The sequence below is a fragment of the Myodes glareolus genome, chromosome 26, assembly GCF_982192425.1.
Source record: "Myodes glareolus chromosome 26, mMyoGla1.1, whole genome shotgun sequence".
Taxonomy (NCBI): Eukaryota; Metazoa; Chordata; class Mammalia; order Rodentia; family Cricetidae; genus Myodes; species Myodes glareolus.
The window spans coordinates 11,434,185-11,457,376 of NC_142051.1; the positions used below are offsets into that span (position 1 = coordinate 11,434,185).

Genomic DNA, 23,192 nt, shown 5'->3' on the forward strand with positions numbered 1-23,192 from the left:
TAGCATCCCAGCTCACCTTCACTTCCTCTGCGTCCTGTGTGTCCGGTTCCTTGTCTTTTAGGGCCACTTCATGCACAGTTTCTAAGTGAAAGAGAGGAAGACAGTTTCATGATACCAGAGCTCCAGGCCACAGGGGATGGGTGTCTAGGGACATTCCGGGTTGGGACAGTCCAGTGTGACTTATCAGGGATGGAGAACAACAGGGGGTCTATGGTTCGTGTAAAATGAACTACATACAAAAGCCAGTCTACATGTTACGTAGCACATGAGTTGAAACTGGGAACTCAAGCTGATGCCGAGCTAGAGTCTATCGGGTCTCTTCTTCCCGATGTGTGTAACTTTGCTTCCCAGTCCCTTCTGGGACCTCAGCTCCAAGGATGGCCGGGATAGACCTGGGAAGGCCTCACCCTGTGCCTGAAGCTTGGCTAGCTCATCGCTCAGGGAGTCATAGGATTCTTCCAGGTGCCGTTTCTTCAGTTCCACGCTCTGCATGTATTCCGTAAGCGAACGGATCTTGGCCTCGTGCTGGTAAGAGAAAGTGGATGGCAGAAAGGAAACGCAGGGTATCAAGGTCCTACGCTGTGAACTGCAGCTCCCCTGCATGCCGCCCCCACCCCTGCAGCACTTTCTATGAGGATTTGAGGTCAGGGGCCATTCCTATAGAGGCCCTTCCTTCAGATAATCCGGTCAAGGACAGTACCCCCCTGAGTTTCACCTCTTTGGTCTGGACTCTCCCCACCAGAACCCCAGATCTCTGTCCTTGATCCCCACTGACCCAAGACACTGACATCGAGGTGGGTGTTAAGAAGTTTTCATTTTGGTTTGGTTTTTTTGTTTTTTCAAGACAGGGTTTCTCTGCGCAGCTCTGGCTGTCCTGGCACTCGCTCTGTAGACCCGGCTGCCCTTGAACTCAGAGAACCAACTTCGGGCCAGGAGCTTTTCTACACCACAGAGTAGCCTCTCTCCCTCTTGGGCGCTCATCCTCAGACGCTCACCTGTGAGATGAGCAGCTGGCAGGATGACAGCTCCCTGCCAGTCACCTCCATCTTGCGGTGACATTCCACCTGCAGGTTCTCCAGCTGCCGACACCGCTTCACCACGGACTTGACCTCCGATTTGATTTTGCTGATGTAGAGTCGGGCCACGGTGAACTCCTCTTCGATGGCCCCGCTGATCTCCACTGGCTGAGGGTGGGCAGAGAGGAGAGAGCTGCTTCTGAGGCAGAAAGTATGCCTTTACATCCTTCACCCTCTGCCTGAATCTCACCCCTTTGTGGGTACTCAAGGAAGCCCCAGTTCCTGAGTACCTTTTAGCAGCCTGTGCTGGCTTGCTTTATGCCAGCTTGACACAAGCTAGAGTCAGCTGGGAGAAGGGAACCTTGATTCAAAACAAAACAAAACAAAAAGCCTCCATAAAATCCAGCTGTAGGCAAGCCTATAAGGAATTTTCTTTTCTTTTTTTTTTTTAAAGATTTATTTATTTATTATATATACAACATTCTGCCTCCATGTATGCCTGCACGCCAGAGGAGGGCACCAGATCTCATTACAGATGGTTGTGAGCCACCATGTGGTTGCTGGGAATTGAACTCAGGACCTCTGGAAGAGCAGCCAGTGCTCTTAACCTCTGAGCCATCTCTCCAGCCCCCTGTAAGGCATTTTCTTAATTAGTGATTGATGGGTGCTATAAGCTAGCTAGGCGGCCAGTAAAGCAGGTCTCTTCCGTGGCCTCTGCATCAGCTCCCTCCTCCAGGTTTGCCGCCCTGTCTTGGCCTCCCTCAGTGAACTGTGACTTGGACTATGTAAGCCAGACAGACCCTCCCCTCCCACCCCCATCGCTTTTGATTACAGTGTTTCATCACAGTCATTGTGGCCCTAAGACACGGCTTCTAGCAACTAACATTTCACTTTGCAGCCTCTACCAACAGACGCTGGATCCGATCCGGATAGTCTTCGCTCCACCTTAAACATCAACCAGTCTTCTCTGGTTTGCTGCATCGCCCATGCCAGCCCCAAATCCCTGGGATTACGTGCTTTGCCTGTCTCAGCCTCCCGAGGACTGGCATTACAGCTGCATGCCCTACTCCCAGATGGACTTTCTTTTGTGGAAACCCCAAACTGGTTGCTTTTTCTTTTTCTTTGTTTTGTATTTTTATTTGTTTGTTTTTCGAGACAGGGTTTCTGTGTGTAGCCCTGGCTGTCCAGGAACTAACTATATAGACCAGGCTGGCCTCAAACTCACAGAGATCCGCCTGCCTCTGCTTCTGAGTGCTGGGATTAAAGGCATGTTGCACTATCATCACCCGGCCTCCAATAGGTCATTTTCTTATGCATAGATGTCACCTCTAGACCTTGCCACAGAAATCTCTCTCTCTGTAGTCCGTGTGTGAACCCTTCAGAATGTGTCTTCTCAGTTGCTCTACAATTCTCTGTATTTCTATATCTGAGGCACAGTCCCTTCTTTTGTTAACTTAAAAAAAATGGATCTTGCTTGCCCAGGCTGCCCTAGAACTCTTGTTTTCCCTGCCTCAGTCTCCCAAATGCTGGGATTACAGGTGTGTGACAGCACATTTGGCTCTGGGAAGGGGACATTTCAAGGCTCTTTGACCCGCCTTCCTCAGTACCCCAGAAGGATGGGCTGTCCCACCATACCTCTCTCTCTAGTGCCCAGAGCACAGAGCAAGAGCGCCCTGAACAACACTGCTTTCTCTCCCCGACTTACCAGCTTAATCTCACCATTGCCCACGATGACACTGAACTCGCTCAGGTCCTTCATCAGCCCATTGAGCACCTCAGCGATCCGTTTCCGCTGGTGTCCACTGACCTCCTGGAGCCGCTGAAGCTCAGACTCCAGGGACAGCATGGTGGCCTAGGGACAGCCCCTACGGTCACTACCATTGCCATCCTCCTGCTCCCCTTCCCAGCTTCAGCAGAGTCTCTCATATCATGTAAGACTCTGAGGGCTTCTATGGAGAGAATACAGACCCTGCAGAAGCCTCTGGAAGAGAGAAGGGCAAATTGCAGAGGCAGGCAGGGGAGGGCGTCCGCACACTGGACACAAGTGCAGGAGGAGCTACACCGCACAATGGCGGGAAGCAGAGGTGTTCCCAGGTTAGGGTGCCCTTGGGCTACTTGCCAGCCACTTACCACCTTCTGGGACAGCTCGTCCACCAGCAGTTGGTTCTGCTGGCTCTTCTCTTCTACCTCCTGCGACTTCTGGTCGTAGTTGACTGCCAGCTCCTCCAGGGCCTGCAGGACTTCCTTCACCTCGTCCTTAGCAGCATCGTTCTCTGACTGCAGGTGGCTCAGCTCCCGCTGGACCTTCTCATTGTCTCCCCGAGTAGACACCAGCAGCTTCGATGAAGAGGCGGAGCGTGTGAGAACACACTCTGTCAGGGATTGCCTCTTGAGCCCCTAGGTCTATGAATGCTAAATTCCAACACTCGCCTGGCACACACTTGAAGCACAAATCAAGGAGAGGTGAGCAACAGGCCTCATTAACCGAAATGGAAAAGCACCTGGACGCCATCGTCTGGACCGTAAGAGTAATCTGGCTGGCTACTATGTAGCAACAACTAGGCTTGAATTCTTTTTAGTTAGTTACTTTGTCTGTTTTTTTGAGACAGGGTTTCTCTGTGTAGTCTGGCGGTCCCAAAACTCACTATGTAGACCAGACTGGACTTGAATTCAGAGATCCACCCGCCTCTGTCTCCCGCCTCTGTCTCCCAAGTGTTAGGATCAAAGGCGTGCACCACCAATGCCTGTGTTAGCCTTGAACTCTGATCTTCCTAACTTGACCTCCTAAGTTTCCAGATTGTAATGATTTTCATGGGTCACTAGTCAGTATGTAGAATGCCACACCCTTTTTTTTTTTTTTTTTGGATAAAGTTTCAAGTATCCAAGTCTTTGTAGCTAAGAATGACCTTGAACTTCTATCCCCATTATTGGCGCTCAGCAGATTACAGGTGTGTGTTACCACCTCTGATTTACTCTGTGCTGGGGAACCAACCACCCGGCTTCATGCCTGCTATGCCTACACTCTACCAACTGAGCATCCACATCCTCAGCCCCTCACTCCAGCTGTTACCTCTTCCTGGTCCAGCATCTGCTGCTTCAGCTTCTCAATGAGCTGGCTCTGCTGGTTGATCTCATCGTCCTGTCAGAGGCGAGAGGGGATGGTGAGGGGCTACTTCGCCCATTTTAGAAGGCCGGGACCGGAGGAAGAAGCCAGATCACAGAGTGCTGCTTTGAGTTGGAAAGCTCGCATACCAAAAGGACGGCAGAACTTCGCTTTGAACTTCCTTTGGGACAATGGCGGTACCCAGCAAAAGTCTCCACGTCCACACCCTTAGCCTAGAACTCTCACGTTAGCACGCCAGTCTGGCCACATCATTTAAAAAGCATTAAAAAATATCAAATGAAAAATTGAGGGTACCACTTGAGACAGGGTCTCATGTACCTAAGGCTGGTCTTGAACTCTGCATGTCTATGTAGCTGCAAAAGGCCTCAAACTCTGATCCCTGTCTCAGTCTAACAGGTGTTGGGATTAGAGGCATGTGCCACCTTGACCAGGACCTCTGTGCATGTGTGTATTGAGACAAGGTCTTACCACGTAGTCCAGGCTGGCCTAGAAGTATATTGGACTCAATTTCCCAATCTTCCTGTCTTCCTGCCTCAGTCTTATGGTGCTGGGATTATAGGCGGAAATACCACACCTGGTTCAAAAGCAAACTCTCTCTCTAAATATATATATGGATATATATATCCATATATATGTATATATGTATGTGTACAGTGTTTACTTTTTAAATAATTATTTTTACTTTATTGTATGTGTGTGTGCTATGTCTGCCTATGTCTGTGTACCACACATATGCCTAGTGCCTGCAGTGTGAGACAAGGACAGCAGATCTCCTAAAACATGAGTCACAGAGAGTTGTGAGCTACCATGTGGGTCCTGGGAATCAAACCTGGGTCGTCTGGAAGAGCAGCCAGTGCCCTTAACTGCTCTAGTCTCAAAAGCAAATGTTTATCCATAACAACCAAATACATTTTGATAAACGAATTCTCAGGCATCTATTTAAAAGAAGCTTTCTCAGACAGTTTCCAGGCTGGCCTCAAACTTCCTACCTGGCTGAGGGTGACCTCAATGTTCTGATATACTGTCTCTACCTGTGTACTGCAATTACAGGCATGTGCTACCATGCCTGGCATTATATGGTGCTGAGGACTGAACTTAGGGCTTTCTTTGCATACGCCAGGCAGGCACCCTACCAACTACAAGCTATACCCTTAGCCCTAAACAGATACTGTTATGAAGAATTGTTGAAACTATATAACTAAAAAACCCGAGCTGGTCAGGATGGCAACCCCAGCACCTAGGAGGCGGAACCAGGAGAACCAAGAGTTTGGGCCTCACCTAAAATATGAGACTATCTATAAGAAAGGAAAATAAGATGCAAATCACCTCTCCTGTATACCTCAGTTACACAATGCACAAAGAAACAAAGAACAGTAAGATATTAGCAGCGTTATCTCTAGATGAGAGTTGACCGGTCTCTTCTATTTTCTTCTGTTTTTAAAACTTATTTTCCACATCATAATGGCGGTACAAAGCTTTTGTGTGTGTGTGTGTGGTTTTTCAAGACAGGGTCTCTCTGTAGCTTTTGGAACCTGTCCTGAACTAGGTCTTGTAGACCAGGCTGGCCTCAAACTCACAGAGATCCGCCTGCCTCTGCCTCCTGAGTGCTGGGATTAAAGGCCTGCGCCACCACCACCCAGCTCAAAGCAATGTTTTTTTTTTAAAAAATTTATAGTGTGCTTGTGTTTGTATGGTGTGTGCATGTGTGCATGTGTGTGCCTTGGTGCTCATGTGGGGGGCTAGAAAACAACTTGTGGGAGTCGGTTCTCCCCTTTAGGTCATCAGGCTGAGCCGTCCTGCCGCCACAAGCTCGCTCTCGTCACCCCCGCCCGACTGCCTGCACCTTGTCGTCCAGCTGCTTGTAGAGGCGGCGGATCTCCTCCTCGTACTTCTGCCTCTCCTCGGGTGCGATGCGGACCACGATGGATGAGTTGTCATTCACAGGGGTCTCCTCGCACAGCTCGGCTCCCAGAGCTGAGTCCTCCCCAGAGAGGCGCTCAGTCTCAGGCACATTCTCTCCTGACGGGGACAGAAGGGAAGAAAAGGCAGTGTGATGGCTAATATTATCAGCTTAACAGCACCCAGCATCACCTCTGAGACAAAGCTCTGGATATCTATGAGGGGGTTTCCATACTGAGTTAGTTCAAGTGGGCAGGTCCACCTTAAATGTGGACAGCGCTGGGCAGGTCCTCCTTAAATGTGGTAGCACCATTCCATGACTGGTGTCCAGACTGAATGAAAAGGAAGATACAAGCGGAACACCAGCTCTGTCTCTGTTTCCTGACTGCAGGTATAACGTGAGCAGCCACCTCAGGCTCCTGTGAGCCAGAGTAGACACCCTCACCCTTAAGTTGCTTCTGCTAGGTCACACAGCACTGAGAAAAGTGGCTACAGGTGGAGAAGAGAGAGCCGCATATTTAAACCCATCCTCCGGACTCCTCAGAGCCAGGATCTCCAGGCTCTCAGGTCGCTCCATTTTTGGAGGATCTCAGGAGGTCATCAGTTTTTTCACAACTGTTCCTCTGCACTTCCAGAAACACAGCCTTACTTCCTAGAGATTGTAGCTGGCCCTAAGCCACACATCTTACTCCGTCTCCCATAAGGGGATGGGGGCAGGGGGTCCCTCTCTAACCATTGTGCCACCATCTGCCTCTTACTCCCATGGGGGGTCCCTCTCTAACCATTGAGCCACTGCTGCCTCTTATTCCCATGGGGATCCCTCTCTAACCATTGCGCCACCGACTCAGCTCGGCCTCCAGCTTTGCAATGGTCTCCTTCTGGGCCTTGGTCTTCTCCTTCTCCTTCTCGTATTTCTTCTTCCATTGCTCAGCTGTCAGCTCCAGATTCACTGAGGCAGTATTCTTAATAGTCTTTGCCCTGAGTGAAGAGAAAAGAAGCAAAGATGAGACTCACATTGGTCTCTGGTGACGGGATGACGGTGGCAAGGAATATGACCTGGGTCCCCTGTGGGGACCCCGACACTGACCGCTGCCCAAACATCAGGGTAGACTTTGTCTCCGCGTCATTGTAGCTGGACGGGGAGCAGCAGATGAACATGGTGGTCCTACAATTTCCTCCCAGGGAGTCCTGAAGAATCCGCGTCATTTTGCTGTCGCGGTATGGCACATAGCTTTTCTAGAGCAGGGGACAGACCGCGAATGAGAAACACTATTTCAGCAGGGCAACAGAGGACAGCGATTCTCCCTGGGGACTGAACAGCCACGGACTAGGGCATGATGACAAGTGGAGAGACGGAGAAGAGGTTGGGGGTGACGGTGACCCAGGGAACACTTACAGTGCCCTCAGCCAGGGCAGAGATCACGTTTCCCAGGGCCGACAGTGACTTGTTGATATTCTTTGCCTCGTCCAGCACAGCCCCTTCTGCTCCGGTCTTGCTGACCTGTCAAGGAGTTACGGGACAAGCATGTTGGGAAGAGCCTCAAACACTGTTTTCACTTGGAAGGGCCAAGCCCAATAAAAGGGAGGAAGTGGGGAAGAGGATAACGAGGGATGCTCAGCCAGGGTCAGGAAGACCCTTTCTGCATTCCCGTGAACTCTCTCGCAGACACCCCGACCATGATAGTATAGATAGGTTATATACTATCATTTAAATGAGATATTCAAAGCCAGAGGGTAAACCAGTGGTTTGCAGGGGATGGGTGGGTATAAAACGGGAAGTAATCATTGGGTAATAAAAACGTTCTAGAACGTGGCAGTAGTGACAGTGAAGGGTCTTGAGAGGAAACTAAACCGGCTGGATTGTTTGGGAGCGAGGGCTGCGAGTCTCACTATGTAACCCAGGCTGGCTTCATACTCATGTTCATCTTGTTCCAGCTGACTGCAGGGTTACAGACGTGACCACGCCCGACTCAGGATTGTTCCATGTTTTGTGTTTTGCAGATGCACAGATGTGCAAAGGCCAGAGGTCAACTTGGGTGTTGCTCTTTGGAAATTGTCACCTTGCTGTTTTTTTTTTTTTTTTGAGTCAAGGTCTCTTGATGGGACAGGGAATGTTCTGGTTAGCTATGCTAGCTGGCCAGTGCATCCCAGGACCTGCCTGTCTCCACTTCCCCGGTGCTGGAACTACAGGCATGCACCACCATGCTCAGGTTTTTACATGGCTGCTGGGGACTGAACTCGGGTCCTTCTGCTGGCAAAGTGAGCACCTTAGCAATTCCCCAGCCCCATGTTTTGTTTTGTTTGAGTCAAGGTGACTCGTCTAGACTAGTCAGACTCCTATGTTTTTAATGATGAACTTGAACGTTCGATCCTCCTACTGCCATCTCTCAAGTGCTGGGATAACAGGCATGCAGCAGTACGCCCTGCTTTAGACACCAAACGTGAGGTTTTGCACTGCTAAGACTGCACTCTACCAAGCATGTTCCCAGCCTGGATTATAAATGTGTGTGTGCCTCTGTGTGTGTGTGTGTGTGTGTGTGTGTGTGTGTGTGCATGTATGTGTATGGTATGATGTATGATGGTAAAGGAAAGCATAAGCATGCATGACATGTGTGTGGTCAGAGGGCAAACTCAGGTGTATGTCACGGCATGTTTGTGGTCAGGTGTACGTCACGGCATGTTTGTGGTCAGGTGTACGTCACGGCATGTGTGTGGTCAGGTGTACGCCATGGCATGTATGTGGTCAGGTGTATGTAACGACATGTGTGTGGTCAGGTATATGTCATGGCATGTGTGTGGTCAGGCATATATCACGGCATGTGTGTGTGGTCAGGTGTATGTCATGGCATGTGTGTGGTCAGAGGACAACCTCAAGCGTATGTCACAGAATGTGTGTGGTTAGGTGTATGTCACGGCATGTGTATGTATGTCACAGCATGTGTGAGGTCAGGCGTATGTCACAGCATGTGTGTGGTCAGATATATGTCACAACACACGTGTGATCAGGTGTATGTCATGGCATGTGTACAGTCAGGTATATGTCACGGGATGTATATGGTCAGAGGACGACCTCAGGTCTATGTCACGGCATGTGTGTGATCAGAGAACAACAGCAGGTGTTGGTCGTCCTTTTAAGGCTGGGCCCCTTCACTGCTCACTGCCACATACAGCAGCTCCCTCCGTGCACAGCAGCTCCCTCTAACTGTAGGAGCCTAGAATTGCAGACCTGAGTCACCTGCCTGGTGCTCTGTGAGCCACTTCCCTGGGATATATTTTAGTGGTAAAATATTTGCTCATTACTGCGCCGGGGTGGGGGCATGGTGGGGGAGATAGGGAAGGGGACATACTATCTGCCTGTTCTTCCCATGTTATGCTGGGAGGAAAGGAGTATCACCACCACTAACGGCCAAATGTGTTTTTCTTTCAAATTTAATTTTTGTTTTTTATTGTTTGTTTGTTTTTATTTGTTTTTGTTGTTTTCTGGTTTTTTGAGACAGGCTTTCTTTGTGTAGTCCTGGCTGTCCTGGAACTCATCCTGTAGACCAGGGTGGCCTTAAACTCACAGAGATCCACATGCCCATGACTCCCAAGTGCTGGGATTAAAGACCATTACCCAGTCTAAAATTTAATTTTTAAAAAGGCAAGCCTTCCCCCAAGGATTCCTTTTCAGCCCCCGCCCCACCTTCCCCAAATTCCCAACCTTCTCGCTCCCGGCCAGGTCCACAAGGTACAGCTTCCCGCTGAGCTTCTGCTCGGTCTCTATGTTCTCCTGCTTGATGTTGATGAGGAAGATGCTGTGGCTCCGAGAGCTGTGCTCGTTCATATCTGCAGGAGCAGGGAAGCACAGGTCCTCTACCTACCAACCCCTGCAGCCCAAGGGCACATCCACTCCCCCCCATGCGCCACCTACCCAACCTCCCCCCAGTACCATTCGACCTCCCCACCCTGCCACCTCCCCACCCCCACCCCGGGCTGCCACTACACACACACACACACGCGCGCGCGCGCGCGCGCACACACACACACACACACACACCAGGGCCCCTAGCAGGTTACACAGGCAGGCGGCCCCCGCTCCTATTCCCCCACTTGCTTGCCCCCCGTGGGCACAGAAGAGAAGCGCAAGGACCTCCAGACCCAAGAGCTCTTTATCTCCCCACTCACTGGTGACGGCGACATGGCGGTTCGACTTCCCTTCATCGATCACATCCAAGATCTCCTCGGGGCTGGACACAAAGCGTTCGGTACAACCCTGTCGGAGGAAAATAGCCGGGACCATACATTTGGTCTTCACATACCACCCAAGTGACCTGTCAGGAGACTTCCAAGCCCCTTTTGGCACCTTTCGCTCATCCACCATCTGGGTCGCCAACCCGTCCTCCCTCACACAGGTTCTTGACGCCCCGGTGGCATAGACAAGAGCCCAGCCTGCTCTCACCTTGACAAACGGCACCCGGTTTTTGTCTTCATGCACAGACAGGTTTGTCTTGGTCACTGAATCAAGACAGAGCAGGGTGAGCGAGGCCAGCCCACCCACCCACCCCTAGATGCCCTGCAGGCATGAAGACTTTGGGGAAACCCAAAGACCACGTTTACAGGGCAATACCCTTCCTCCCCTCCTCAGAACAGAGACTGCGACTCTTTTCTGGCTCTGGATATGTAAGGGCTGAGCCTTGAGCTCATCTCCTGACTCCCAGGTTTTGTTATTCTTCTGCAGTAAGGGGACTGAACACAGACTCCCTCATGCTAGGAAAGCATTTTACCTCCTGCCCTATACCCCTCCTTCCTCCTTCCGTCTCTGTTTTTGCTTTACTAATTAGGGTTTGAAGTAAGGCCTCACTCTTGCTAGGTAGACTCCAACACTCACCTCCATCTCACCCCTTTTCATTTTTTCCCTTTGAGACACAATCTTGCTGAGTTTGCCAAGGGGGAGGGCTCAAAAAAAAATCACAATCCTGCCTCAGCCTCTGAGTAGCTAGGGTTCCAGGCAAGCATTCCCATCCCTGACTAAAACTCTGTGGAGGGGCAGAGCTTAGGCCTCTGGTGTGAAGAGATATGTCCTGGATGCCCAACCACAACCAAACTCCAGATAAAGGCAGTCTCTCTGTTCTCAGGCTCCTCACAAGCCTTTACCCACTGAGCCCAAGTACTCACCATCCAATAGGTCTCGGATCTTATCCAGGTAAATCTCAAAGTAAGAAACCTGGTCGGGAAGAAAGTGGGTGATATGAGATGTTCTGTTGTTGATGTTTGAATTTTATTTTTATGTGTATGAGTGTTTTGTCCGTCTGTATGTCTGTACATCATATGCATGCATGGTGCGAGGAAGAGCCCATTAGATCCCCGAGAACTGGAGTTACAGATGGTTGTGAGTCACCAGGTATGTGCTGGGAATTGAACCCGGATCCTCTGGAAGAGCAACCAGTGCTCTTGACCTCTGAGCCATCTCTCCAGCCCTGAGGGGGGTGATCTTAAATCTGACACAGGAATCCCAACCAAGGAGGGCAGTGGCTGGGAAAGTGCAGGAGACGACATCTCACGGAGACGTTGAGATAATCGGAGCGGGGAGGAGCGCTCCAGCTGGTTCATTCTAGACTTTTCCATCTCTGACTCCCCAGGAGTCGTGTGCTGATCACCTTGATATGGAACTCCAGGTTCTCATCCATAGAGTAGATGTGGTTGAAGATGTCTCGAGCAATCCGAGGGATGATTCCCATCAGTTGAGGGTCGTGCAGCTTGCCCTGGGGAGTCAAGGCATAGCAGAGTCAGGCTCGGGACGAGACAACGCCGAGGTGGGCAGGGGACACGGAGGTAAAGAGGGACGTGAAGAGCGCCCTCAGTTAGGAGATGGTCACCGCCATGTCTGCCTTCGAATGGAAGCTGATAACTGAGCAGCCTTTGGACTTCCATTACTGGTGCTTCTCTGGATCAAAGGAGGACAACTGGGGTCACAAGAGGGAGGGAAAGTGGGCCCCTAAAGGGGCTTCCTCTAAACCTCCCTACCACACTGCTCATTTCATCTTCCAGACCCTTCTGCCTCCGACTCAGCCCACCCTCAAGTTCCGATCGTAGTGATTCTTTGATCTTCTGTGCACCTTCCTAGCATCCCTCAAGCCCCAAGTCTGAACTCTCACCTCCATGGTATGTGTTTTCCCTGAGGATGTCTGTCCATAAGCAAAAATTGTGCCATTGTAGCCAGCAAGGACGTCTGGAAGAGAAGGCAGAGAAAGAGATCTGGTGTCCGGGGGCGGCGGTGGCGAGCATGGGAAAATACATTCAGGAGACGGGTCTCTTACCTTTGACAATCTGCATGGCACATGCATGATACACTTGCTCCTGAGTCGTGTTTGGGGGGAATACACGGTCAAAGACGTATGGCTTTCCCTGGAGGGGAAAGAAAACAGACATCAGCAGGGAGTGTGAGATGAAGAGGGACCCACAGACCTTTCTGTCAGCCTGCCGAAGGCAGCGTCCCACTCTGGAGCCCCTGACGGGAGAAGCAGTTCACATCTGAGAGCAGGAGAGGTGCTGTGTGCTCGCGTCACTAAGGAGTGTCTTGCAGTGTAAGGGGCTCCTCATCTGGATGTGAGATCCTAGCACACCGCTAACCCCAAACACCTTTCTGGGAAAGATGGAAAGTGATGGAAAGTGATATTCATTATCAGTGAAAAGAACCTCAAAGCTTCAAAGTATCTTTCTCTGCAGGGCTGTATGTCTGTTACAGAACTTCTTCAAGACACACAAGAAGCGGGCTGGAGAGATGGCTCAGCAGCCAGGAGCATATACTGCTCTTGCAGATGACCTGAGTTCGAGTCCCTGCAGCCACACAGCAGCTCACTAGAGTCCTTAACTCCAGCTCCACGGGATCTGGTGGTCTCTCCTGACCTCTCCCAGCACCAGGCATGTGCAATACACTCACATACGTGTTAAACACTCACATATATGCAATACAGTCATATACGTGTAAAACACTCACATACATGTAAAACATTCACATATATACAATACACTCACATATGTGTAAAACACATACATGCAAAACACTCATCCATGAACTTTTTTTTTCTTTTTCAAGACAGGGTTTCTTTTTTGTAACAGCCTTGGCTGTCCTGGAACTCGCTCTGTAGACCAGGCTGGCCTTGAATTCACAAGATCCACCTGCCTCCCAAGTGCTGGGATTAAAGCTTGTACCAACACCCGGCTCATAAACTTTTTTTAAAAAAAAGATGCAAAATTGGTTACACGGGTATAGACTGTTCTCTGGGGTATGAGGAAACTCACGTGAAGGGCCTCTGTGAAGATACAGGCACAGTTCCTTTGTTTCGAAAGGAATATATGAAATCAGAAATGGGGATGCCCCTGTAAGGAGCATGGCTTGGGAGAGCACTTGTCCACCATGAAGCCACACACAGGACTAACTGCAGACAAACTGAAGCAGGTCCTCAGACCCACAAGGACTGGGCCAGCCTAGGTCATGTGCTGACCAGATATAATTCAGAGAGCTAAGCTTTCTTTTATTTTTAAAAGAGATTTCTTTCTTTTTAAAAATATTTATTTACTTATTATGGATACACAATTCTGTCTGCGTGTATGCCTGCAGGCCAGAAGAGGGCACCAGACCTCATTACAGATAGTTGTGAGCCACCATGTGATTGCCGGGAATTGAACTCAGGACCTTTGGAAAAGCAGGCAATGCTCTTAACCGCTGAGCCATCTCTCCAGCCCCGATTTTTTCTTTCTTTCTTTTTTTTTTTTAAAGATGCATTTATTATGTATACAGTGTTCTCTCTGCATGTATGCCTGCAGGCCAGAAGAAGGCACCAGACCTCATTACAGATGGTTGTGAGCCACCATGTGGTTGCTGGGAATTGAACTCATGACCTCTGGAAGAGCAGGCAGTGCTCCTAACTGCTGAGCCGTCTCTCCAGCCCTAATCATATGATTTCTAATCATATCTAGGGTCTGCTGCCATCAGTGATGGATTCTCCAGCTGTGCCTCCCTGCCAATCAGATTTATCTGTTAAATTGTTTTATTAGTGTCTACATGTGTCCGTCTGAAATATGAGCCCCCCGGGTCCACCCGTGGCAGAGTTTGGGAGATGAACTTTAACAAAGTAACAAAAGCCCCACCACCTCCACCAAAAGGAAGGCAGCTCAGTTACAGTCAGGCACACAGCTGTAAGCACGCTCTCCAGTTCAGCACAATGCACACCGTGTTACTTTGGAAAGAGAAACGGGGAGACACATTTTATTATTTACTCTTTGTCATTAGTGGTCGTGTTTATTTGTTGTTTTGGCTTTTTGATGTTTATTTTGGAGACAGACTCTCACTGTGAAGTGCTGGTTCACAACTCAGGATGGTTCACAACTCATGATGTAGCCCAGGCTGGCCTGTAGCTCATGATGTTGACTAGGCTGACCTTGAACTGGCAGCAACTCTGCCTCTGCCTCCCAAGTGTTGGGATTACAAAACATAGCCTTGATTATATTCTTTTAAAAAGATTTATTTTAATGAGGCATGGTGGCACACACCTGGAATATCAGCACTCAGGAGGCAGTGGCAGGAGGATTTCTGAGTTCTACAGCGTGAATTTCAGGACAGTTAGGGACTACACAAGAAATCTTGTCTCAAAAAATAAATAAAAATAGAAAGACTTATTTTAATTTGTCAATTACATGTATATGTATGTATGTTCACACAGGAGTGCAGGTGCTCAAAGTGTCCAGAAGAGGGCATCAGGTCCCTTGAGTTGGAGTTAGGGGCTTTTGAGCTGTCAGTCATAGGTGCTGGGAACAGAGTTCGAGGCAGTGTATGCTCTTAACCACTGAACCATTGCTCCAGCTCTATATTATTCAACGTAAAAGTATTTCATTTAATATGTTTTAATGTCTCATAGCTACATACCCTATAGCTGAAGATGCCATGTACTTTGATTACAGGACATAGAGAAATCAACCCCCAACCCACCAGGAAACTTCCTCCCTGCTAGCTAGTTTTCATGCTAAAAGGCTCCATGTGGGCTCTGGAGGAGAAAACATGTCAGGGTACTTGAACCTTTATGCTGCAGTTCCGATCTGCCAGGCAACATGTGCCCACTGCTGCATCAGGGACACAACTGTCAGCAGGGACACAGCTACTTTCTGGTTGGATTTGAGGCCCACGCCACGGGGCTGGATTCACACCTGATACTCATCCTCCTAGTCAAAAGTTCATTGCTAACCCAGCACTCGGGAGGCAGAGGCTGGTGGTTCTCTGTGAGTTCAAGACCAGCCTGGTCTACAGAGCGAGTTCCAGAACAGCCAGAGCTACACGATGAGACCCCAGGGCAGTGGTACCTGACCTGTGTGTCGAGATCCCTTTGGGGGTCACATATCAGTTATTCTGCGTATTGGATATTTACATTACGATTCATAATAGCAAAACTACAGTTATGAAGTAGCAATGAATAATTTTATGGTTGGGGCCACCACAATGTGAAGAACTATAATAAAGGGTCGCAACATTAGGAAAGTTGAGAACCACTGCCCTCGGGTGAAACCTACTGTCGTTATTTTGCTCAATGGACATGTTTTCAGCTGCATATAACACTTATATTCATCCCTATAGACCCTGGGCTGCGGCCAACCTTGGCCACACAGAGTCTTTGTGCAGTGGGCATCAGTCAATGCAGAGGTGGGTGATCTGTCAAAGTACTAAGACAAGGGAACTGAATGCTCATCCCTAAATGGGGCATATTTTATCACACACACATGCACATGCATGCACACACACATGCACACACGTACGCACACACACGCACATGCACACACACACACATGCACGCACACGCACTCACATGCACGCATGCACACACACACGCACACACGCACGCACACACACGCACATGCACACACACACACACATGCACGCACACACACACATTCCAGTCTCAGGGAACCTCGAGGAAGAGGAGACAGATGCATAGGCTGAAGGACAAGGAGGAGCGCCATGCAGTGTTATTTTCTGGACACCACATGTTCACTCGGGAATTGACACAGCTTTAGTTGCCTCCACCAGACTGGTAGGAGCTCAAGTCAGCCACTCCAGCACAGGTGGGGGAGGCGCTCCAGACCCCAGCCTTTATCAAGCAGTTGGGGCAGTCGGTTGGTCGCCGCTGGGGAAGGGAGAATTAGTGTCTTTTAAGAGGCTCTCCCACTGGCAGGTTTTCCCATGCGCCACTGGGCCAGGACTAACTGAACTTACCACACCACCAACAAAAGATGTGCGGGACTCATCTGGGGACAAACGGGAGTGGAGGAGGGGAATGGGGGGTAGGTGTGATTATGTTGGATTGTATACATGTATGACATTCTCAAGAAAAATTATGAACTACTTTCAAAGATGACACAAGAATATTTCTTTTTGTTTGTTTGTTTTGTTTTTCAAGACAAGGTTTCTCAGTGTAGTCCTAGCTGTCCTGGAACATACTCTGTAGACCAGGTTGGCCTTGAACTCACAGAGATCTGCCTGCCTCTGCTTCTCAATTGCTGGAATTAAAGGCATAAGCCACCACTGCCGGGCACAATAATATATCCTTTTCCTTATATATCTTTGCACAAAGGAGAAACATTTCTATTCTTAGATATTAAAAACTACAGACTGGGACTGGAGAGATGGCTCAGCAGTTAAGGGCACTGGCTGCTCTTCCAGAGGTTTTTGAGTTCAATTCCCAGCAATCACATTGTGGCTCACAATCATCTATAATGAGATCTGGTGCCCTCTTCTGGCCTGCAGGCATATTTGCAGGCAGAACACTGTAAAATTAATAAATAAAAATCTTAAAACAAACAAAACAAAAAAACTACAGGCTAGACATAGTAGTGCATACCTTAATCCCGGCAGAAGTAGCAGGATCTCTGGAAGTTTGAGGGTAACCTTGTCTATGTAGTGAGTTTCTAGGCCAGTCAAGGCTAAATAGCAAGATCATGTTTCAAAAAATAAATATATATGTATATACATGTATATATATTCTCTCTATATATATATATATATTATATATATATATATATATATATATATATATATGTATAGTCTTTGGGGCTGGAGAGATGGTTCAGTGGTAGCACTCACTACTGGGTTCAATTCCCAGCACCCATATGGTAACTGGCACCAGGCATGCACACAGCACACAGACATACATGTAAACAAAACACCCATACATTTTAAAAAATGATAACAATAAAATTAATTTTTAAAAAGGTCTGGAAATGTCAGTTGGTAGAATGATTGCCTACCATGTTCAAAGCCCTGGATTTGATCACCAGCACAGAATAAACTAGGCATGGGAGCTCATGCCTCTAATCCTAGCACTAGGGAGGTAGATGCAGGAGCACCAGAGACTCAAGGTTATCCTCAGCTGCATAACGACTTCAAGGTCAAAGACTCGGAACCAAAAAAAAATTTTTTTTAAATTAAATCTGTCATTTGGTTAAAATCAGCTGAAATATTTATTTGGTTTCTCCATAATCAATACACTCAAGCAGCTGGGCTGAGGAGTGGAGCCTGCAGCGGAACCCTGCTGAAGCATGGGCAAGGCCCTGGGCTGAGCCAATCACCAAAATAGTAAGTTACACTTAAAAAGAGTAGAGCCAGGAAACAGAATTCACAGAGGAAGAGAGTTGAAGAAGGAAGTCCTTAGTAGGGTGTGATAAACTGATTTTAGCAAGTCATTCTATTCCATTAAGGGCTTAAATATTTATATTCTATACCAAGATTCCGGTGCTAGGAATGCAGTTCGCAAAATACTTACCAAAGTGATTAAAGGTCGATATTTCAAAGGTTACCTTCAGGGGTTTGTCTTCAAGAAAAACACAGAAGAAAGTCAAACACCCCAAGACAAATTGAACTGTGGCTCAGAGAGTGTGTGTTTGGCACACACAAGGGTCTGAGCCCCCATCCATCCTCAGCACAGAAAGAAAGAAAACGGAGGACAGGGCGAAGAGGGGAGAGGGGAAAGGAATGACTGGCAAAGTGTCTCGGCAGGTGAGACTTCTGACTGCCACGTGTGACCTAGGTTGGACCCCAGGACTCACCTGGTGGAAGGAGAGAACTGACTCCCACAACTTGTCCCCTGACCTCCACACGTGTGCTGTGGCATGCCAACCCCAACACACACCACACACACACACACACACACACACACACACACACACACACACAAGTGCATGTAACTTTATCAAAGAATAAAAGGAGGAGGTTACAACTCCATTAAAACAAGCGATGTTGAGCCAGGTACAGTGGCGCACGCCTTTGACCCCAGCCCTGGAGAGGCAGAGGCTGGAGGGTTTCTGTGAGGTCAAGGCCAGCATGGTCTACAGAGTGAGTTCCACGATAGCCAAGGATACATAGTAAGACCCTGTCTAGAAGAAACACAGAACAAACAAAGGGAGGTTGGTGTCTATATACTGCCATGTCTAAGATTGATTGACTAAAAATGATGCCTATCCTGAAAGACACTTAAGGAAATGTTCAACATCCTTAGCCATCAGAGAAATGCAAATCAAAACAACTCTGAGATTCCATCTTACACCTGTAAGAATGGCCAAGATCAAAAACACTGATGACAACTTATGCTGGAGAGGATGTGGGGAAAAGGGAACACTTCTGCATTGCTGGTGGGAATGCAAGCTGGTACAACCCCTTTGGATGTCAGTGTGGCGATTTCTCAGAAAATTAGGAAACAACCTTCCTCAAGACCCAGTAATACCACTTTTGGGTGTATATCCAAAGGATGCTCAATCGTGCCACAAGGACATGTGCTCAACTATGTTCATAGCAGCTTTGTTTGTCATAGCCAGAACCTGGAAACAACTTAAATGCCCCTCCATCGAAGAATGGATAAGGAAAATGTGGCACATTTACACAGTGGAGTACTACACAGCAGAAAAAAAACAACAACAGCTTGAATTTTGCAGGAAAATGGATGGAGCTAGAAAACATTATTTTAAGTGAGGTAACCCAGACACAGAAAGACAATTATCACATGTACTCACTCATAGGTATTTTTTTTAAAACATAAAGCAAAGAAAGCCAGCCTACAAACCACAATCCCAGAGAACTTAGACAATGATGTGGACACTAAGAGAGATTTACATAGATCTAATCTACATGAGAAGTAGAAAGTCGAAAAAGACAAGCTCTCCTGAGTAAATTGAGAGCATGGGAACCTTGGGAGAGGGCTGAAGAGGGGGAGAGGCAGGGAGGGGAGCAGAGAAAAATGTAGAGATCAATAAAAATCAATAAAAAAATTTAAAAATGATGCCTATCTCCAAGCAGTGGTGGCACATGCCTTTGATCCCAACACTTGGGAGGCAGAGGCAGGCGGATCTCTGTGAGTTTGAGACCAGCCTGGTCTACAGAGCTAGTTCCAGGACTGTTACACAGAGAAACCCTGTCTCAGAAAACAAAAATGTTGTCTACTATGGGGGCTGGGGACACAGCGCGGTGGTAGTGTGCTTACTTAGTAGGCCCTGAGTTCAAGTCCCAAGCAATGCAACACACACACACACAGTCTATGAGATTGCATTTTTTAAAAGACAAAGGACAAATGAGCTCGTATGTGGGCTGTGTACTAGGGACTATGGACAGAGTGTGTCACTCAGAGCATCCCCTGTAGAGATGGCTCAGAGGTTAAGAGCACTGACTGCTCTTCCAGAGGTCCTGAGTTCAATTTCCAGTAACCACATGGTGACTCACAACCATCTGTAATGAGATCTGGTGCCCTCTTCTGGCCTGCAGCAGACATGCAGACAGAATACTATATACATAATTAATAAATAAATCTTTTTTTAAAAAAAGAGTAAAATAATAATAAAAAAAAAGACAGATAGGTAGAAAGGAAACAGACATGGAAGCCAGCATGATGGTGCACACTTGGAATCCCAGCACTGGTGAGGTGGAGGCAGGAGGATGTTCATTTAAGGCTAATAAGAGCTACACAATAAGTTCAAGGTCAGCATAGGCTATATGAGATGTCTCTAGAGGATGAGGAAGAAGAGAAGGAGGAGGAGGAAATAAAAGAACCAGAAATGGAACAGTTACTGATTAAACTAAAAATATAAATGTATAGATGATGTTGTGGGATATTTGTACGTGGCGTGAAGATATATTGCTCTGATTGGTTTAATAAAGAGCTGAAAGGCCAATAGCTAGGCAGGAGGTATAGGCGGAACTTCCAGGCAGAAAGAGGAAGTAGGGGTGCAGAGGAGACACCAACAAGACATGGAGGGAGTCAGACATACGGAATCAAAGCAAGGTAAAAGGCCACATGATAAAACATAGATTAATAGAAATGGGTTTATGTAAGTTATAAGAGCTCGTTAGGAACAAGTCGATGCTATAGGCCAAGCTTTTGTAATTAATATGTCATTTCCATGTTGTTTTTTCGTAAGCTGGTGGCTCAAAGAAAAATTTGTCTACAAGATGATATTACAGAAGAACATGTAGTGAAAAGAGAAAGTAAACACAAACACAGCTAAATCAAAAGAACAAAAATGAGTGTGTGTTCAGTGCAAAATAAAATTACCAATGCAAAATAAAGACTACGAAAGAATGGTTCAGTAGGGCAGTAGTGGCGGCACTGTCTTTAATCCGAGCACTTGGGAGACAGAGACAGGTGGATCTTGTGATTTCGAGGCCAACCTGTTTACAAAATGAGTTCCAGGACAGCCAGGGCTGTTACACAGAGAAATCTTGTCTCAAAAAAAAAAAAATTAAAAGAAAAAAGAATGGTTCTATTTCTATAAATATACATGTATATAAAAACATGGAATATGTAGTATGTGACTGTATGTGTATATAGATCTTGCATAGGAAACCATACTAATAGTTATCCTTGGTCAGTATGGGTTTTATTTTATTTGATGGTTTGAGGGGTACAGGACTCTGCACTGTAGCCCAGGCTAACCAGCATTCATGGCAAGCCCCCCGACTCAATCTCCAAAGGGCTGGGGTTGCAGGTGGGAGCTACTGTGCAACACTGATTTTAAGGTTTGGTTTCTTTTGTTGCTGTTTTGTTTTTTGACTTAAAATTTCTGCAGTTGTACACGGCAGTGGTGGCGCAGGCCTTTAAGCCCAGCAATCAAGAGGCAGAGGTGGGTGGATATATAGTGAGACCCCGTCTGAACAACAACAACAAAATTTCTTCAAAAGTAAGAGGGTTTGTTTTTGTTTTGTGTTGTTTTTGTTTTTGTTTTGAGACAGGGTTTCTTTGTGTAGCCCTGGCTGTCCTGGAACTCACTCTGTAGACCAGGCTGGCCTCAAACTCACAGAAATCCACCTGCCTCTGTCTCCCAAATGCTGGGACTATAGGCGTGCATCACCACTGCCTGACTAAAAAGATCTCTTTTTAAAATCAGAAAATCTAATATTTTTGTTGTTTTTATTTTTTTCTTCATTTTACATTCCAACCACAGTCCCTCTCACCCTTCCTCCAACCCCCTTTCGCCTCCCCTCCAGCCTACCCCCCCATCCACTCCTCACAATGGGTAAGGACTCCCATGGGAAGTCAACAAAGTCTGGCACATTAAAGTTGGAGCAGGACCAAGCCCCTCCCTCCTGTGTTAAGGTTGAGCAAGGTATCCCACTACAGGGAATGGGCTCCAACATTCATGCCCCAGTAATAGATCTTGGTCCTACTGCCAGGGACCCTATTGTTTTCAGTTTTTGAGACAGTCACTATGCAGACCAGGCTAACTTGGAACTCATTATGTAGAGCAGGCTGGCCCTGAACTCATAGATCCTCCTGCCTCTGCCTCCGTAGTACGGAGGTTAAAGGTGTGAGACAACACACCCAGCCCAGAAAATCTGAAGTTTTTAAATAAACAGATTAATATACTTATTTTCAACACAGGAGAGGTATCAGCGCACCGGAGAGAGGTCTCCCAGACGGGACCCAGATAACAATTTACGCAGCTGCTTACATGTTGAAGGAAATGAATTTTACGTGCTGATATGGAAAAATTTCCAAGGCTCAATGGTAATGCACAAAAATGTGTGTGTGCTGGATAGTTTAATATCAACCTGATATAAGCTACAGTCATTTGAGAGGAGCAAGCCTCGATGGAGAAAATGATTCCATAGATCCAACTGGAGCAAGCCTCTAGGGCAGTTTTTAAATTAGTAGTTGTTGAGAAAGGAAGGGCCAGCCCACTGTGAGTGGTACCATCCCTTGGCTGGCGGTCCCGAGTTCTATAAGAAAGCAAGCTGAGCAAGCCAAAGGGAAAAACCAGTAGGCAGCACCCCTCCATCTCCTCATCAGCTCCTGCCTCCAGGTTCCTGCCCTGTTTGAGTTCCTGTCCTGACCTCCTTCAGTGATGGACAGCAATGTGACAGTGTGAGCCAAACAAACCCTGTCCTCCTCATCTTGCTTTTGGTCATGGTGTTTTGTCACAGCAATAGAAAGCCTAACTAGACAGCAAGCATGTGCATATGTGCTTCACTGGAAATGTATATAATGTGTACTTGGACACGTGTACTTGAGACTAAGTGAATATAATGTATGCAGTACTTGGTTGTAAGTGTGTATAATGCATACATGTATGTATGTACTTGGTTGTAAGTGTGTATAATGTGTACATGCACACATGTACTTGGTTGTAAGTGTGTATAATGTATACATGCACACATGTACTTGGTTGTAAGTGTGTATAATGTATACATGTATGTATGTACTTGGTTGTGTGTATAATGTATACATGCACACATGTACTTGGTTGTAAGTGTATATAATGTATACATGCACACATGTACTTGGTTGTAAGTGTATATAATGTACACATGCACACATGTACTTGGTTGTAAGGGTGTATAATATATACATGCACACGTGTATTTGGTTGTAATTGTATACAATGTATACACGCACACGTGGATTTGGTTGTAAGTGTATATAAAGTTTTTGGAAGTGTCCACGGAAACTGGCGACGGTGTGTTTCTGAAAGAAGAAGGCTACAGTAGAGAAGTACAAGACTTACTGAAAGGTTACAAAATGAGGTTGGCATGACAGCACCTGTCTGTAATCCCAGCACTCAGGAAGCAGGCAGGGGGATCTCTGTGAGTTCCAAACCAGGCTGGTCTACAGATCGAGTTCCAGGACAGCCAGGGCTGTTATACA

General features: G+C 47.4%; 1 protein-coding gene across 1 annotated transcript in view; it reads right to left on the reverse strand.

Annotated features, from left to right (window-relative positions):
- Nucleotides 1-23,192, reverse strand: part of Kif5a (kinesin family member 5A) — a 42,459-nt gene that overhangs the window by 10,765 nt on the left and 8,502 nt on the right. Inside the window, exons 2-18 of the mRNA XM_087902134.1 lie at nucleotides 12,336-12,423; nucleotides 12,174-12,247; nucleotides 11,676-11,780; nucleotides 11,194-11,242; nucleotides 10,478-10,533; nucleotides 10,204-10,291; nucleotides 9,740-9,864; nucleotides 7,436-7,540; nucleotides 7,127-7,275; nucleotides 6,869-7,017; nucleotides 5,984-6,159; nucleotides 4,087-4,155; nucleotides 3,147-3,353; nucleotides 2,722-2,868; nucleotides 996-1,184; nucleotides 408-525; nucleotides 17-81 (exon numbers count right to left, since the gene is read on the reverse strand). Coding sequence (XP_087758260.1) covers nucleotides 17-81; nucleotides 408-525; nucleotides 996-1,184; nucleotides 2,722-2,868; nucleotides 3,147-3,353; nucleotides 4,087-4,155; nucleotides 5,984-6,159; nucleotides 6,869-7,017; nucleotides 7,127-7,275; nucleotides 7,436-7,540; nucleotides 9,740-9,864; nucleotides 10,204-10,291; nucleotides 10,478-10,533; nucleotides 11,194-11,242; nucleotides 11,676-11,780; nucleotides 12,174-12,247; nucleotides 12,336-12,423 — 1,959 coding nt within the window. The remainder of the gene's footprint in view (nucleotides 1-16; nucleotides 82-407; nucleotides 526-995; nucleotides 1,185-2,721; nucleotides 2,869-3,146; nucleotides 3,354-4,086; nucleotides 4,156-5,983; nucleotides 6,160-6,868; nucleotides 7,018-7,126; nucleotides 7,276-7,435; nucleotides 7,541-9,739; nucleotides 9,865-10,203; nucleotides 10,292-10,477; nucleotides 10,534-11,193; nucleotides 11,243-11,675; nucleotides 11,781-12,173; nucleotides 12,248-12,335; nucleotides 12,424-23,192) is intronic.